The sequence below is a fragment of the Triticum dicoccoides genome, chromosome 1A, assembly GCF_002162155.2.
Source record: "Triticum dicoccoides isolate Atlit2015 ecotype Zavitan chromosome 1A, WEW_v2.0, whole genome shotgun sequence".
Lineage (NCBI taxonomy): Eukaryota > Viridiplantae > Streptophyta > Magnoliopsida > Poales > Poaceae > Triticum > Triticum dicoccoides.
Window position 1 is genome coordinate 592,419,017 of NC_041380.1, and position 19,215 is coordinate 592,438,231.

General features: G+C 48.5%; 1 protein-coding gene across 1 annotated transcript; it reads right to left on the reverse strand.

Moving 5' to 3' along the window:
- Positions 1-11,557: 11,557 nt before the first annotated feature.
- On the reverse strand, positions 11,558-13,038 carry LOC119293783 (serine carboxypeptidase-like 50). The gene has a single exon (XM_037572146.1). It carries the CDS (start codon positions 13,018-13,020, stop codon positions 11,611-11,613), a length of 1,410 nt encoding a protein of 469 aa, XP_037428043.1. The 5' UTR covers positions 13,021-13,038; the 3' UTR covers positions 11,558-11,610.
- Between the last annotated feature and the right edge of the window lie 6,177 nt (positions 13,039-19,215).

Below are 19,215 nucleotides of genomic sequence, written 5' to 3' on the forward strand. Positions count from 1 at the left end.
GCAAGCATGCAAAGAGTATATTGGCAGCGGAAAGTAAAGCATGCAACTTGACAGAATGTAAAGGGAAGGGTTTGGAGAATTCAAACGCAATTGGAGACACGGATGTTTTTCCCGTGGTTCGGATAGGTGGTGCTATCCTACATCCACGTTGATGGAGACTTCAACCCACAAAGGGTAACGGTTGCGCGAGTCCACGGAGGGCTCCACCCACGAAGGGTAACGGTTGCGCGAGTCCACGGAGGGCTCCACCCACAAAGGGTCCACGAAGAAGCAACCACCCACAAAGGGTCCACGAAGTAGCAACCTTGTCTATCCCACCATGGCCATCGCCCACGAAGGACTTGCCTCACTAGCGGTAGATCTTCACGAAGTAGGCGATCTCCTTGCCCTTACAAACTCCTTGGTTCAACTCCACAATCTTGTCGGAGGCTCCCAAGTGACACCTAGCCAATCTAGGAGACACCACTCTCCAAGAAGTAACAAATGGTGTGTAGGTAATGAACTCCTTGCTCTTGTGCTTCAAATGATAGTCTCCCCAACACTCAATTCTCTCTCATTGGATTTGGATTTTGTGGAAAGAAGATTTGAGTGGAAAGCAACTTGGGAAGGCTAGAGATCAAGATTCATATGGTAGGAATGGAATGTCTTGATCTCAACACATGAGTAGGTGGTTCTCTCTCAGAACATATGAGTTGGAATTGTGTATGTGTTCTGATGGCTCTCTCCACGAATGAAGAGGAGGTGGAGGGGTATATATAGCCTCCACACAAAATCCAACCATTACACACAGTTTTCCAATCTCGGTGGGACCGAATCAACAAACTCGGTCGGACCGAAAAGGTAAACCTAGTGACCGTTAGAGATTTTCGGTGGGACTGACATGCAACTCGGTAGGACCGATATGGTTAGGGTTTGGGCATAACGTAATATCGGTGAGACCGATTACACAAACTCGGTGAGACCGAATTTGGTAATTAGCTAACCAGAGAGTTGGTCAGGCAAACTCGGTGGGACCTATTTGCTCTTTCGGTGAGACCGAAAAGTTACAAAAAGGAAACACTGAATTTACATTGCAATCTCGGTGGGACCGATTCGCTCTTTCGGTGAGACCGAAAAGTTACGAAAGGGAAACAGAGAGTTTGCAATCCCATCTCGGTGAGACCGAGATCCCTGTCGGTAGAACCGAATTGCTAGGGTTTAGCAGTAGCTTATGACAAGTGAAACTCGGTGGCGCCGGATAGAAAGAATCGGTAGGACCGAGTTTGGCTTAGGGTTTAGGTCATATGTGGATATGGGAAAGTAGTTGAGGGTTTTGGAGCATATCACTTAGCACATGAAGCAAGAGGCTCATTAAGCAACACCTCATCCCTCCTTGATAGTATTGGCTTTTCCTAAAGACTCAATGTGATCTTGGATCACTAAAATATAAAAATAAGAGTCTTGAGCTTTTGAGCTTGAGCCAATCCTTTGTCCTTAGAATTTTGAGGGTTCCACTTTCACCATCCATGCCATGCCAATCATTGAGCTTTCCTGAAATAATCATCTTGGAATAGCATTAACTCAATGAGCTATATGTTGTTATGAATTACCAAAACCACCTAGGGATAGTTGCACTTCCAATCTCCCCCTTTTTGGTAATTGATGACAACATATAGATCAAAGCTTCGACAAGTGATAATAAGCATGAAATATATCGTCGCTTTGAGAAGTATGTGACAAGTAAGAGCTCCCCCTAAATTTGTGCATATTTAAAATTTGCTTTGGACTGCAAATGCACAAGGAGTTAGAGTCATGGGTTACTCTTCCATGTCACATACATCTTGGTGGAGCGCTTAAAATGATAAGAATGAAATACATGCACTCATCACCAAGAATAGTGAATGATCACATAAGATAGATAAGATAATAGCATTAAGCAAACATTAAGTGTAGCTTATGATCAAACACATGATCATCAATGTCTCACAGATAACGGCATAGTATCTCAAGCACTCAAAAGCAAACAAAGTTCGAAAAACCACCAAATAAAGCAAGAGAGAAAAGCAACACTCTCTCTCTCGAAGCCTATGATCTATACATTTTTCTCCCCCTTTGGCAACAAGTTACCAAAAAGTTCCTAGAAAATGCATAGTGCTAAGTCGACACTCAGGCTTGATCTTCATGTGGTGGTGGAGTCCGGAGCACTCCAAGGACGAAGCCTTCTGTAGACGTGGTTGGAGTTGAGGCTGAAGTAGACGCTGGAGCTGGTGGAACTGAGGCTGTGGCTGGTGCAGAAGTGGTGGCTCTGGTGTCAGCAACTGGCACTTCATGTGATCTCTGAGCTCTTGGCACTCTGGCAAATGCATCAGTTGTAGTCTTGCCTCTCCTCTCCTGCATGTCATCCTGAAGTTGTTCCACTGCAGACTGAATCTCTGTTACTTTGACATCCAAGTCATAGAACTTTTGTTCCATGATTCTCTCTAAGCTCTGCTGATTCTGAGTGAGGGTGGCCAGTCCTTGCTCAATCCTCAGTGTGGATGCAATCAAGTAACCAAGCTGCTCTTGTTTGGTTTTCAAGAAGTACTCAAATGCCTCCTCTTGAGTTGGCATCTTGGCAGCTTTCTCCTTCCTTGCCTTCTCCTTCTTTGCTTGTGCTTGAACGGAAGATGGTTCATTCTCATGCATGACAACCTGATTATCTTCAAAATCTGGATGAATGGGCAGATGTTCCTTATCCAAAAGGTATATCCCCGTGCCCATCTTGGAGTTAATGAACTCCTGGATCTAAGGGGCATAACCACAGCTCCTCTTCTGATCTGCTGCAGTCCTCTTGATAGTCTCTACTATGAGGCTCATGACCTTGAATTTCTGAGGTACATCAAATACATGAAGCAAATTGATTGCATGGCCTCTAATCATCTTGTGATCACCTGACTTGGGCAAGAGAGTGTGCCTCAAAATCCAATTAATAGTTGGCAGCCCTGACAGAAGATAATGCACTGAGCCAAACTTGAAAGTGTCAAGTGCTTCATTTGGAATCTCCTTGTACATGTTGGACATAGAGTTGTGGTCCATCTTTTTCTTGGCATAAATGTTCAAGTCATCCTCATGCTCTTCTGGGGCATTGATGAGCTGTGCCCACTCAACAACTGTTGACTGATATCTGGTTCCTTCTGACATCCATACAATCCTCCCATCCGGATAAAAATGTGTTGTGGAGTAGAACTGCATGATAAGCTCCTCGTTCCACTTTGTGAGCTTCTGCCCAACAAAGTCTGCAACTCCACAAGCACTAAAGCTGTCATACACTCCAGGGTAGTGTTCTTCATTGTCCTTGATGTATTGCCAATCGACCCATCTCATGTCACAGACTATTGGCTTCTTATCAAGCAGCACTGTCTCATAGAAATCTTGCTGTTCCTTGGTGTGAAACCTGTAATCCACAGCAGTTCTTCTCCTTGAAGCATACAGGTCTGCTTCTCTCCACTTCCTCAGCCCTTAATCTCTCCTGAGCTTCATATCCTCAGCCACAGGATGAGCATCGTTATGGTCTGGGATCTTGGGCTTGAGCTTTCTGAGTACTTGCTCTTCATCATCTTCTTCTGCAGCTTTAGGCACTGGGGCCTTGTTCTTCTCAGCAGCTGGGATGCTTCTTGTATTTCTCTTTGGTGCAGACTTGGGCTTGGAGGCAGCTTTGGGTGCTTCTTTGGGCTTAGATGTGGCAGCCCCTGTCCTGATAGCATCACCCATAAGCTTAGGTGCCTTAGGTGCTGGTGCAGCAACCTCTTCTTCCTCTTCCTCTTCCATGATGGAAGCCTTTCCAAGCACTCTGGCTACGGTCTTCTTGACCCTTTTCTTCCTCTTCTTGCCTTCAGCAGCAACTAGCTCTTTGGGTGCAGGTTTTTCAGGAATCTGAGTTGAAGCTCTGGCCTTTGGCATAGGCTGCCTGCCTGCTGGCCTTTTGATCTTTAACCCTGGCTTTGTGCCCTGTGCTGGCTCAACTCTCTTTGATGTGGCTTCCTCTTCCTCTTCCACATAATCTTCATCCTCAGAATCTGAAGTTCTCTTCTTCCTCTGTCTGGTGGCAGCTTTTGGCAGATTGCTAGGAGTACTTCTGCTGCCATCATCTGAAGAACTTGAGGGACTAGTGCCCTCACTCATCTGCACTTGCTCTTCTGACATGTTTTGGCTATCACTCTGGTCTGACATGATGAACAAGCTGACTGCTGACCCTGTGAACAGTTTATAGATGAGGTAGAATAGATGAGCATCACAAAATGCAGAGATTTTTGCAAAAGAATGATCCAAAAACTTAGTTTTAGTTTCCCACTAAAATCATCTCGGATCTACCGATTTTTAAACTCGGTGATACCGAAGCAGTTTTGGAACCTAAACTAGTGAACTCGGTCAGACCGAGTCACAGTTCGGTGGCACCGAGACTGCTAGGGTTTCACAAAGTTCCAAAATCGGTCACACCGATAAGTAATTCTCGGTCAGACCGAGTCTCACTTGTGCAATGGCATAAGCCAAATCGGTGGGACCGAGTTTTTCAACTCGGTGGGTCCGAGATGGTTTCGGCAGAAACCTAACCCTAAAATTTTCGAATCAAAACTAATCTACGAACGCATTGACTGGATAGGAGTGTTTCAATCGTGGCAAGAATCATTAAGAACACAATGTGCTAGGAATCGGACGGGGAATAGCACTGTGATCGAGTCCATACCCTAGTTCGGCGGAGACTCGCTACGGCGGCAACAACGGGGTTGAATTCCGTTGACGGCGATGGAGACCAGCGACTGGAGGCGGCTAGCGGCGAGGAGACGATCCGGAGACCAAGTTGGCAGAGCAGGCTATCACGCGGGCGAAGGGGTTCGGAGAAATTTCCAAATTTTTTCCCGTGACTATATATAGCCCGACCCTGTCGGTGTGACCGAGTGGAACAGCTCGGTGGCACTGAGATGCAAAACTGTATACAATTGTTGCAACTCGGTGTGACCGAAAGGTTCAAATCGGTTGCATCGAGATCGAAAACCTAGATCAACTTAATGATCTCGGTAGGACCGAAAGTGGGGTATCAGTCAGACCGAGAATCATAAAGAGGTTTTGGAAGTTTAAGTCTATGATGAATCGGGGACTCCGAGCGCTCCTCACACAGAGTGGTTCGAATCTGACTTGATCAAATTTTGTGATGTAGCATGAATAGAGTTTGAGACGAGAAAAGCATAGATAGCTAGAGGAGGTTCTTAGGCATTCTTGTCCATCCACTTGGCAAAAGGAAATAAAACCAAACAATCAAGACAACAAGTGGATGTCCTCGAATGAGTAAAATATGCAACCAGCATGCTCACACAATAAGATGGCAAATGAAATATGTGACAAGGCATGCACAACCAATTCTAGCATCTATCAAGCAGTTTGCGATGACAAGGTCATCTATATATGAGTATATTGACTTAGGAGTCAAGTGAGAACACTTGATCATAGGTCATACTCATCGTTTAAGCTCAAGTGGGGTTACCACTTTTACATAAAGCATTGTTGTGTTCACATCTTTAGAGTTGCTTTAGCTCAAGTCTTAGAGTAAAGCTCCCCCTAGATGTGATATCCCCCCTTAGAGGGATGAACTAAACTCGGGTTTTGTCGATGATGACTTCATGTAGATGTTGAAGATGTGGATGCTCAATGTTGATGTAGATCACTTGGAGCTATCCATTTGAGTGAATTGCACTTTCAATACCTACATGGGTTAGTCCCACAAGGAACAAACAAGGATATCCATAGACATAGAGTGATGCACACACAAGATGATGTCCATGAAAACTTTTAGGTTACCTTGTCCCTTGTCTTACCAACAAGAGGGTTTGTGACTCCTTGAACTAGTGCAAGATGTGGAAGTTGATTGCACTTGTTCTTGCCAAAATGATAAGAGTGAAGTATGTTGGCGGAGTCACCCTCAAGAACTCTCTAGTTCTTGTTCTTTTGGATCCACACCATCTTGATGGGAATCCTTTGAGTTGTAGTTGTACTTGATGAAGTGGAACTTGAAGTAGTCTTGGGAATCCACTTGACTAAGGTCTTAGGAGCTTATTCAAATGCATCAATTTCATCTTGAAGCTTGTCCTTGCCTTTTTGCTTGTAGTCTTGTGGTGGAAGATCATCTTGAGCTTGTGTCCCCTTGAAAGAAGTATCATACTTCTCTTGTTGAGGAACAAACTTTGTCTTGGGGTATTGATCTTCTTCCCACTCAACTCCATTGGCATTGAACTTTTGTTCAAAACCAACACCTTGATTCTTCCGGTGCATTCCTTGCTTGCGCATAATTTCCTCGAATTGCTTACTCCCAGCAAGGCTTTTGTACACTCCTTTCTCTATAATTCCCTTCAATAAGCTATTTTCTTGCTCAAGTGTAACTTGGATAAGAGAATAATTAGTGGAATCAAGAGAACTACTAGAAGCAACAATATTGGATTTAGCATGATCATTGTTACTGCTAGAGGAAGAATCTTTCTTGTTCTTGTTACTAGACTTGACTTGAGGCATGTAAGTGGATAAGAGTAAACGCTTGGCAATGTAAGGAGAACTTTTCTTGCGGAGATCATCATTGATTGCTTTTAAGAACTCATGCTCTTGCTCAAGATTGAGCTTTTCACAACGTAATTTCTCATGAGCTCTTAAAAGTTCTCGATGATATTCGAAGATAGTTTCATGAGCTAACTTAAGAGTGTTTAGTTCTTCAGTTAGAGCCTCAATCTTCTCCTTATCATTGTCATTCGTTTTATCTTGATTAGCATGATTAATTGACGTTTCATCATAGTATTCATCACTAGAGTTGTCAACAAGCAAATCATCACCTAACAAGTCATCTTCATCACTATTGAAATCAACATATTCGGGGTGTGTTACCTTAGGACCTTTGGTCATGAAGCATCTTCCAATTCCTTCATTTGGTGAGTCAAATATGTCGTAGGAGTTGGTTGACACAAGTGCTAGACCGGCAACACCTTCATCTTGAGTATCTTCGGAGTCGGAGTGATAACTTCTCTCGGAGTGGCTGTCGGAGTCGGAGCCGGATACCCATTCACCAACATGAGCTTGATGTCTTCGTTTTATGTAGCTCCTTGATGATTTTCCTTCCTTTCCGAATCCTTGCTTCTCCGTGAGTATCTTCGTTCATAACGATCATCTCTACTCCGTCTCTCTCTTGGTGGTGATTCTTTGCTTCTTCTTTTTGGAGAATCTTCTCTTATCTTGTAGGGAGCCGTACACTCATTGGAATAGTGTCCGAGTCTTCCACAACTGTAGCAGTTTCGCTCTCGACTAGAAAATCTTTTGTCATTGTAGGACCTTGACTTGAAGCTTCTATCTTTGCTTCTACTCTTGTAGAACTTGTTGAAGTTCTTCACCATTAAGCTCAATTCTTCATTGAAGTTTTGGTTCTCACTTGATGATGTAGGGGCTTCACATGAGGCTTTGTAGGCACCACTTGATTTGTTGTGAAGTTCCTCTTTATCCTTAAGTGACATCTCATGAGCAACAATTCTTCCAATCACCTCCGTTGGCTTGAGATCTTTGTAATTGGGCATCATTTGGATCAATGTGCACACGATATCATATTTTCCATCCAAGGCTCTTAGAATCTTCTTGATGATGAATCTATCGGTCATCTCTTCACTTCCTAAGCCGGCAATCTCATTTGTGATGAGAGCAAGCCTAGAGTACATTTCAGCGACACCTTCACCATCCTTCATTTTGAACTTGTCAAGTTGACTTTGAAGCACATCCAACTTGGATTCCTTGACGGAGTCGGTACCTTCGTGCATATCAATCAAAGTGTCCCAAATTTCCTTTGCATTCTCAAGACGGCTGATTTTGTTGAATTCTTCGGGGCACAATCCGTTGAAGAGAATATCACAAGCTTGAGCATTGTATTGCAACATCTTCAACTCATCCGCAGTAGCTTCACGGTTTGGTTCTTTCCCATCAAAGAAGTCACCTTGCAAACCAACACACACAATAGCCCAAACGGTGGGGTTATGTCCAAGAATATGCATTTTCATTTTATGCTTCCAACTAGCAAAATTAGTACCATCAAAGTAAGGACCTCTACGGTGATAATTTCCCTCACTAGACGCCATACTCTCCTAGGTTGTGAAACCAAGGCTATGACCACCAAAAGCTATGGAGATCAAAGCAAATGGAGACCAAAACTCTGATACCACTTGTAGGATCGGAAGTATGTCTAGAGGGGGGGTGATTAGACTACTTGACCAAATAAAAACTTAACCTTTTCCCAATTTTAGTTCTTGGCAGATTTTAGCTATTGTAGGACAAGTCAAGCAATCATCACACAATTCAAGCAAGCATGCAAAGAGTATATTGGCAGCGGAAAGTAAAGCATGCAACTTCCAAGAGTGTAAAGGGAAGGGTTTGGAGAATTCAAACGCAATTGGAGACACATATGTTTTTCCCGTGGTTCGGATAGGTGGTGCTATCCTACATCCATGTTGATGGAGACTTCAACCCACAAAGGGTAACGGTTGCGCGAGTCCACGGAGGGCTCCACCCACGAAGGGTAACGGTTGCGCGAGTCCACGGAGGGATCCACCCACGAAGGGTCCACGAAGAAGCAACCACCCACAAAGGGTCCACGAAGTAGCAACCTTGTCTATCCCACCATGGCCATCGCCCACGAAGGACTTGCCTCACTAGCGGTAGATCTTCACGAAGTAGGCGATCTCCTTGCCCTTACAAACTCCTTGGTTCAACTCCACAATCTTGTCGGAGGCTCCCAAGTGACACCTAGCCAATTTAGAAGACACCACTCTCCAAGAAGTAACAAATGGTGTGTAGGTAATGAACTCCTTGCTCTTGTGCTTCAAATGATAGTCTCCCCAACACTCAACTCTCTCTCATAGGATTTGGATTTTGTGGAAAGAAGATTTGAGTGGAAAGCAACTTGGGAAGGCTAGAGATCAAGATTCATATGGTAGGAATGGAATGTCTTGATCTCAACACATGAGTAGGTGGTTCTCTCTCAGAACATATGAGTTGGAATTGTGTATGTGTTCTGATGGCTCTCTCCACGAATGAAGAGGAGGTGGAGGGGTATATATAGCCTCCACACAAAATCCAACCATTACACACAGTTTTCCAATCTCGGTAGGACCGAATCAACAAACTCGGTCGGACCGAAAAGGTAAACCTTGTGACCGTTAGAGATTTTCGGTGGGACTGACATGCAACTCGGTAGGACCGATATGGTTAGGGTTTGGGCATAACATAATCTCGGTGAGACCGATTACACAAACTCGGTGAGACCGAATTTGGTAATTAGCTAACCAGAGAGTTGGTCAGGCAAACTCGGTGGGACCGATTTGCTCTTTCGATGAGACCGAAAAGTTACAAAAAGGAAACACTGAATTTACATTGCAATCTCGGTGGGACCGATTCGCTCTTTCGGTGAGACCGAAAAGTTACGAAAGGGAAACAGAGAGTTTGCAATCCCATCTCGGTGAGACCGAGATCCCTATCGGTAGAACCGAATTGCTAGGGTTCGGCAGTGGCTTATGACAAGTGAAACTCGATGGCGCCGGATAGAAAGAATTGGTAGGACCGAGTTTGGCTTAGGGTTTAGGTCATATGTGGATATGGGAAAGTAGTTGAGGGTTTTGGAGCATATCACTAAGCACATGAAGCAAGAGGCTCATTAAGCAACACCTCATCCCTCCTTGATAGTATTGGCTTTTCCTAAAGACTCGATGTGATCTTGGATCACTAAAATATAAAAATAAGAGTCTTGAGCTTTTGAGCTTGAGCCAATCCTTTGTCCTTAGCATTTTGAGGGTTCCACTTTCACCATCCATGCCATGCCAATCATTGAGCTTTCCTGAAATAATCATCTTGGAATAGCATTAGCTCAATGAGCTATATGTTGTTATGAATTACCAAAACCACCTAGGGATAGTTGCACTTTCATGGTGGCTGGTTACTTTTACTCAATCCTGGTGACGAGAGCTTCGCCGAGGTGGGCGTGGCTACAGTGCCGCCGTCCGGCGGGTGATCGCTGTAGCCTCACCGCGCCTTATCTCCTTAATGGGGCGTCTCCTTCGAGGGAGGTGGCAAGTCGGCTGTGGAGAGCCGGCTCTGTCTTGGGCCGACTGGGGGAGGCCTGGCCGCCTTCGGGTGTCTCTCTGCCCGAAGGGGCCCATCGCCCGTGGGCCGCACTGGCAGCTCGTCGTGGATGACATCAGGGTCAACGTGGCAACAGTGCCGCGCCGGATGGGCCATGGCCACCCGTACGACGCACTGTGCCAGGCGTGCTCCGGGATTTGGGGGTGGCAGGCTTTACTATAGCCACGCCCCGTCACATCGCCGTTATGTGGATGCAGACTTTGAGGGTACGATCTTGACCGCTTTGTGGGAGCCGGCTTCTTGGAGTCGGCCTTCTCGCGGCCGGCTTCTCGGAGCCGGCCCTCCCGTGGTTTTCTTCATGAGGGCTAAAGTCGGGTCGCCTTCCGATAGCCGTCCTGGGAGACAGCCGGCAAGGGGAAGGCGACCCCACGTCTTGGGTTCTTAAGGGCTGGATCGGCTTGTAATTTTTCAAAAGAGCCAGGGGGTGCCGGCTAGGCTACCCGTGGTCATTTACTCCGACAGTGTGCTATTTGAAATCTGTTGTGGCTATTCTGAACTTCACTGCTCTCAATGATTGAAGGATCGGACTATAATTAACCCTCACAAATCAGCGGGTAAACAACCAGTACTTTAGCAAATCAATCGCATCGGCACCGCAAAAAAGAACATATCTACACTGAACTTCCAACGGATTGGACAATAAAGTTGTGTACATCTTCAACAGGAATTTATAACACTGAAAAGAATTGTAGTATGCAACGTTAGCAGCGTCTGAATAAGCCATATCTTTTCAAATAAAGAGTGAGCGAGGGTAGAAATCATGAATTGCACGTGGTGCCTTCTACTAGTACAATTGAACAAGAAAAAGGGTCATCTGGCTGATTCTTCTGTGACAAATCTGGGAGGGGGAGCCTTGTTGAGTTAAGCTACTGAGACATTGATACAGGGAGTTCAGTTTGTTGCAGTGGCAATGATGCCTGCAAATCTGTAGCACTAGAGCAGTACCAGCCGCCGAATACAGTACCCGCAGATCTTGTCGATTGCAATGGGGTAAGACAAATGGTAGATCGAGGTTGTCCTCGGCGTTTGGAGAACTGTACCTGGAGATTGGCTCGGCCAGCGTCGCGGCGCAGCAGAGGAGAGGTCCGCTCGAGCAGCCCGACCACCGGCGACGAGACGATCAAGATTCCTCCAATAGCCAAGGCCGTCCAGCTAGGTACATCTAGGGGCAGAGATGGAAAGCTTCCTCGAGTAGCCAAGGTCGCCCATCTAGGTACAAGATCTACACCGCCGTCGCCATTGGCAAGCCATTATGGTTGGGGATTTGTTGGACCTCATCCGCCGCGGTTCGATGTGGAAGGAGATGACCGGTAGAAAATAAGAGGAGATCGGGAGCAAAATAACTGGAAATGAGGGACTATTTTGTAAAGATGAGTGCACAGATCCCTCACTAGAATATGGGTCATCCATGTTGGATCCGACGGTCCAGGATGATTTTTTCTATTTTTGTACCACAAGTGCGTTTTCTATTGTAGTCACTCCCCCGCCGGTCTCGAGTACACGGTGGCCGGTGCTGCCGCCACCAAACACTCCCGTCTGGGACACCCAACCCTCAATCATCTCCTGCGCCGCGCGGCCATTGCCCGCCGGCACGAAGTGCCCGGCACCGTACACCACCACGTGTGCCAGCGCGCCGTGCCTCTGCACGTACCCGGCGAGCTCCTCATCGTCGGTGGTCCGCCACACGGCGCGCTCGGCTTCTCGGAACTCGGCCATCCCGTCCCAGTCCACCTCCTCCAGCCACGCCTCCGCCGACGCCACGCCGTCGCGCAGGTCGCGGACACCCTCGTACAGCAGCACACGCATCCCCTCGGCCTCCCGCCGCAGCAGCGCCTCCACCTCCGGCTTGGCGCTCTTCATCCCGTCCTCCCGCAACGCGGTGACCACCGCCGCCGCGCAGGCCTCCCACGCGACGTCGCCCCGCGCTCCCAGCGCCGCCTTGACGCCGAGCCGGTTCACGAACTCGCCCAGCACGTCGGCGTCCAGCCACCCCTGGGTGACCACGTCGAAGAGCGTGGCGAGGCCCGTGGTCGCCTGCAGCCGCGCCAGCAACCGCGCGCGCGCGTCCGTCGCCTCACCCCACCGCCCCGCCCGCGCTAGCGCCATCGTCTCGGCCTGCGTAACCTCCAGCTCCCGCCGCTGCCGCCCGTTGATGAGCCCCATGAAGTAGGCCGTGTCGGCGTACGTGGCGACCTGCGTGACCGGGTGCACCAGCCCGTTGCCAATGGCCACGCCTCGGAGGCCGATCCTTCTGTGCGCCGGCAGCTCCGTGTACGCAGCGAGGATGCGCGAAGCTGCCGCGGGGACGTACTTGCCAGCGTAGCTCTCACCGGCGAGGAAGAAGGGGCGTGCGCGGAAGTGGGCCGGGCTGGCGTCGAAGAAGGACTGGAGCGCGGCGAGGACGTGCTCGGCGATGGCGGGCTGGCTGCGCGGGATGTCTGCGGTGGACGGGACGGCGCTGAAGCCGGTGCCGAGCGGGCTGTCGAGGAAGAGCAGCCCGAAGCGGCGGTTCCACGCGTAGGGGTTACGCGAGAGCGAGGCGCCGTTGCCGGAGCGACGGCTGAGAGAGTAGGGGCCGAGCTGGAGGAAGTTGCTGAGCAGGCCGGAGCAGCCGGGGCCGCCCTCGAGCCAGAGGAGCAGCGGCGTATCGGCCGGCGTGGCAAGCGGGGCACTGGCCTCGTAGAAGGCGAAGAAGAGCGAGGCGTTGGTGGACGGGTCGACGGGCAGGTAGCCGGAGCTGGTCGGGAACGCCTCTCTTGGAAACGCCGCATCAGCCGAGGCCGAGACGACGGCGACGCCGAGAAGAACCAGCAGCAGCTGGAGCTGCACCGCACAAGGCGATGACTCCATGGCTCGGCGTGGTGTGGTGCGTCGCTTTCGTTTGGCGGGAGTGAGAGAGCTATATACGGGCAGGGCATCGTAGTAATCGCGCGTGCTCCACGAGTCCACGTGCACGACATGGTCATTGACACGAAATCCGGAAAGCGACAACTCAAAGTTGCAAGATCAGATTGGATTCGTTCAGCCATTTCCAGGATGAGAACATCTGACGAATTAAAAACGGACAAAAGCGCGGCCAAACGTGTGGACAGGCCGGGTTTGCATCGTCATGGACACAACACGAACGTAAGGCCAACTTCACCGCGCGACTTTACACAGACATCTACTTTGTCCGAATTTGGTCCGTTTGAATAGGCCAATAAGGTCGTGCCTGAGCCTGATCTGGGATGCGGTGGCCGTGCGCCCAGCGCACGGTCCCATCCGTTGGCCCCATCCTGTCCGTCAGGGCAAAAATGTCCATATTTTCATATCAAATCAAGTTTGCACGTCTAAATATTAATTATTTAAAAATAAAAATAATTTTACAACACAATTGAAATTGTCTCTAATAAAATAGTTCTACAACCAAATCGAAATTGTCTTGAATGAACATAATGAACCAATACATCTATTGGTTGCCAATGTGATCCCACACGTGCTCAACCAAGTTATTTTGAAGATCCAAATGAGTGTGCCAATCATGCAGCTCATGATGGAATTGGACAAACTGTTCAAATGTGGCCGGTTCTTGGTGCAGGGGCTCAGCATTTTCACCTTGATAATCAAATCCTTGGTCGAAGATCCTGTCATCACGCTCGTCATCGACGATCATGTTGTGCATAATCACACAAGCAGTCATCACCTCCGAAAGCTCTCCCTTCATCCCATAACAGTGCATGGTTTCGAACGATACCCCATCGGGATTGAAGCACACCAAAAGCACGTTCCACATCCTTTCTAGCACTCTCTTGCATTTGGGCAAATCTCTTTCTCTTCTCACTTTGGGGTTCGAGATTGTCTTCACAAAAGTTGACCACTGAGGATATATACCATCAGCTAGATAGTATCCCTTGTTGTACTGGTGGCTGTTGATCTCAAAGTTGACAGGTGGGGTGTGGCCTTCTGCAAGCCTTGTGAAGACCGGAGAGCGTTGCAGCACATTGATATCATTGTGAGAACCTGCCATGCCTAAGAAAGAATGACATATCCAAATATCCTAGGAAGCCACCACTTCTAATATGACAGTGCACGCTTTGACATGCCCCTTGTACTGGCCCTGCCAAGCAAATGGACAGTTCTTCCACTCCTAGTGCATACAATCTATACTGCCAAGCATGCCTGGAAAGCCTCTAGCTGCGTTGGTCGCCAACAATCTCTCTGTATCAGCGGCAGTTGGCTGCCTCAAGTACTCAGGGCCAAACACTGCCACCACGGCCTGGCAGAACTTGTACAATGACATCAGACATGTGGTCTCACTCATACGCACATACTCATCCACCAGATCGCCTGGAATTCCATATGCAAGCATGCGGATGGCCACGGTGCATTTCTGATAAGAGGAGAATCCAAGCTTGCCAAGGGCATCAGTCTTGCACTCGAAGTATGGGTCATGAGCAACCACTCCCTCTCGGATACGATTGAACAGATACCTTGCCATACGAAAACGGCAACGGAATTTATCCGGCTTGAAGAGCGGGGTGTTCGCAAAGTAATCGACATAGAGCAGGGCATGGCCTCTCTCCCTGATGCGGTTTAGGTTTGGAGCACGACCAGGGAGTGACCCCCTGTACCGAGGAAGCTGCCACTCAATGTGGTCGTGAACGACCAGTGCAGCCACCACAAGATCGTCATCACCCGACGACGAATCCTCCGATGAATAAATGAAGTAGTGGAAGAAAAGTTCATCTCCACTGTCCATACCTTTATGGGCAAAGTGTCGAACACCTTGCGGTCGTGGTGGCAAAGAGGTCGTGATGATCACCTCGATGCAGCAGGGGTGGTTGGTGGCCGGCTACTGGCCGCTCTGAAGCACTCGTCAGAAGCTGCAGTGGCCGCCGTGGTACGTCGCCAGCGGTCATATCCCCTCTGCCACCGGCTACGACGGCGACGGCCAAATCTCCTCCAAACGACGGCCAAAACTACGGCGAAAGCACGGGCGTGGTGGCGGCCATGTCGAGACGTGGTTTGGTATGGACGGCTGGGGGTGCGAAGCTCGGAGGCGGCCGGAGAATAGTGGCGGTGCCGGCGGTGGGGTGGGGCGGGGAGAGGGGGTGGTGGCGTTGAAAGCGAAGGGACTCACTAGTAGAAAAATGACCTAATGTGAGACACATTAGTGCCGGTTCGATTTTGGCCCGGTACTAATGATACCATTAGTGCCGGGTCGAACGGCTATGCATTAATGCCAGTTCGTGTTGAACCTTTAGTACCGGTTCGTGCCACGAACCGGTACTAAAGGGGTGGTGGCAGGCTGGCGTCAGGCCGGGGCCCCACGATCACCTTTAGTACCGGTTCGTGGCACAAACCGGGACTATAGGGCAATTTTCGAACTCTACCCCCCCCCCCCCTTATCGCCATTTCAGTTTAGAAAAAATCAAAAGAAAATGATAAAAACTTCAAAAAATAAAATCCTTCAAGAGGTAGTTATATTACTACATCTACTAGTTAGGAAAATTTAAAAACTTAAATTTGGACATGTTTTGCAAAAAGTGTAGGGAAAATGTAAAATGCCCTATAACTTTTGCATACGATGTCGGAAAAAACGTATAATATATCAAAAAATTCAGCACGAAAATCCGCATCCGATGGAGACCGCCGACGGCTTGTTTGCAATTTTTTAGAATCCTCAAATTCCAAAAGGAAAAAAGATATGGTCAAATTTCAGTTTTTTAAAAAAAATTTGGTTAAATCTGGTCAAACTACTTATTCAAGAAGTATTAATGTTACTACATAATTATTCAAGAATATTAGTGTTACTAAATAATTATTTCAATTTTTTGAATTTTGGTCAAATCTGGTCAAACTATGGTCAAACTATGGTCAAACTTATTCAAGAAATATTAGTGTTACTAAATAATTACTGTTTTTTAGAATAATAGTTTCAAACTCAAACGGTGAAACGTGTGACCTAATGCTCAAGCTAAACTGCTGAGGGTTAATAGGATTGACAGCTTACATTTGTCAGGAAAACAACAAGTGCAGACTTGGAATGTAGGGGGAATGGAACTCCAAAGTTAAGCGTGCTCAGGCTGGGGGAGTGAGAGGATGGGTGACCGGCCGGGAAGTTAGGCAATTTGGAATGAGTGATCCTCACTTGAGCAGTTAAGAGGGGTGATTAGAGACTAAATCATCAAATAATTCAGAAAAATCAAAAATCAAAAAAATGAAAAAAACCTTTAGTAGGTTGGTAACACCAACCGGTACTAAAGGTCCCCCATACCAGGGCGCGAGCTCACGCCACGTGGTGGCACTTTAGCGCCGGTTCGTGCCGAACCGGTACTAAGGGGGGGGGCTTTAGTGCCCACCCTTTAGTGCCGGTTATGGAACCGGCACTAAAGGCCCTTAGGAACCGGTTTTAAAGCTCCGTTTTCTACTAGTGACTGCTAGTGTCCCCGACAGGCGGGCCATGAGGGGACAAGGGCATGCGGCGAGCCCGTCCACGCGATGTCCGTTTCACCCCAAACTCGGCACAAGTTTGGGCCAGGGATGGGTCGAAAACGGACGGAATCCGTACATTTGTCCGTTTGGGGCCGCGCGGTGGGTCGTGCTATTTGTCCGTTCTACCCCAAACAGACGCACCCAGACAGGATGGGGTCACGTGGTGGAGTTGGCCTAAGCTCGTGTCCTTCCCGTCACACAGTGCCACATCGGCCATTTTCCCTCTCGCCATCAACAGACGACACACCCTGACCACCACGCCCTTATCACCGTCGATCACTTCCAGTCGTTTGAACACTGCCAGGCCGATGCCCGCACCCACACACCTCTCCTTGTTGCACGCGGCACCTAATGGCCGCTATTGCCAGTGTTGGTGACCTGCCATGCCACCCCCTGGCCTCTACCACGGCCGGCATCACTCCTAGCCTCGCGGCCTCACTCCATGGTCGCCTTCACATCGATAGGCCTGCCGCCAGGCTAGGGGGAGGCGGGGGGCACTTCACCGGCCAGCTACTTCCACCACATGTGGGGTTCTATGATAGGGTGTGTCGACTACAAATTAAATTTTTCCTACGCGCAGAACAACCAAGAACATGCTACGGGAGATGGATCACGGATCATTACCACTAGACGCGTAGTGTCGTGCAGCAGAAGAAGAGTTGGGGCAGCGCGTCCGCGTGGATCGTCTCGTCCTCATCCTATCTCCCTCGAACAGACGGTCGTCAGTTTTCACGTACAGGTTCGTCGGAGCAGCGCAAGTGCACCGCCTCTAATGATATCCGCGCATGCAGGAGGAACGTCGTGCGGCGGACTGCTAGGTCCGATCACACAACCGGCGGCGAGTGGAGGTGTCTATTCCCAACACATGCAAACCCTAGTGATAGCGCTGAAGCGATCAATCACATGAGTGTGCGGCACCGCCACTTTATATAGGCGTCCGTCGTGGGCTCAACACTTGGGCCTCGCATGGACCCTAAAGCTCATAAGTATACTCGGTCACAATCCGAATACAGCTCGGATCACATCTGACCAGTGTCCTCAGATCCGACCTCGTAGGTTCCTTCCCTTAAGAGTGCGACCCCTTAGGTTCAAGCCGGCTTGGTCAGAGTTCGGATCACCTCCGAACTGCATGGTTGGTAGCGGCCCCTAGCAACGGATGCCGAACACCAAGCAGACTATGAAGCTGGTTAGGCGAACATGTACATCATACTTCCATTCCTTTTGCCACACGATATATGTTGTCGGGATCAAGGCGAGTCTGTCATCCTTGTGCTAGCCCGACCTCTTTCTCGTTCCAGTGATGCCGACCATAAACCAGATTATCTCACAATCCTTGTCGCATGTCCATGCTTATCCTGGTCGGATCACACGAGGGGCCCAGAGTATATCTCTCCTGATCGAGGGGCAAATCTCATCTTGCTCGACCATGTCTCACAACATGGGTCTGGACAAGCCTGAAATCTACCTTTGTAACTACCCAGTCACGGAGTAGCGTTTGGTTGGCCCAAAGCAACTCTGTCACCATCCCGAGTACATGCGCCAGCTCAGGTCTTAGTACATAGAACGTATGTTGTACTAGAGACTCACAGATGACATATCGTTGCGTCTCATAGTTGGGTCTGTCCAACTCGGACCTTATCTCGACTTGGATCCGATTACGTCGAATCCGACCCGATCCTTCCAAGTCCATATTATCCGGTTAGCATCCAATGCCCCATGGCTAGTGAGACTAAGTCATCGACTGTGTTATATGCTAGTCTAGTTGGGTGCGCGTCCACACAGCCCTTTTGACTAGGGACCTTTTAGGACAGTCATCATACAATGCATAGTCCCACAAACAAGTCACATACTTGCTGATACACATCATTGATAATGTCCAAGGACTATCTTTATTCATAAACACATAGGAAATATCATCATACATGATTGCCTCTAGGGCATATCTCCAACACCACGCGCACAAGGTGTTCAACTTTCGTCGCAAGGTACAAATGGATAGCGGATATGAGTTCTTTTTCAACAACTTCATTGTGATTCGGACGATGAGGAGTTTGTGATAGCTACTTTAGTCGTCAATGTCCACATAAATAGGAAGTGGCCGAGGTTTAGGGGATCAATCTGGGCCACGCATCGGCGTTGAATCGCAACAGAGAGAGAAGCCATTGCCTACTCGGGTCCGACTACTTTCAGTGCATGTCCCCACTCTACAAACCCAAGCTATTCTGGCACCGTTTTTGGATGGCTGGACATGTGTTCAATCATATTCGGGAGGGGGTGATGACGTATGATGCTTATTTCGTATGCAAGGAGGATGCCCTTGGAAAGGTTGACTTCTCCTCTTTCAAAAATGGACTGCAGCTATTTGGATGATTGCATACTGAAGACTCGGTGATCTTGTTGATGAGTATGTCCACATGAATGAGTCCACGTGCCTTGCATCAATATACAAGTTCTGCAAGGCATATGGAGAAGCACAATTGTTCTTCTCGTGGAAGCACATATTTCGTTCCCTTTCCGAGAAGCACAACTCCGCTTCTCGCAGAAGAAAATGTGTGCTACCACGAGAAGCAA

What these genes read in the sequence shown, in the direction of transcription:
- LOC119293783 (XM_037572146.1), bottom strand. Translation starts at nt 13,020, where the DNA reads ATGGAGTCATCGCCTTGTGCGGTGCAGCTCCAGCTGCTGCTGGTTCTT.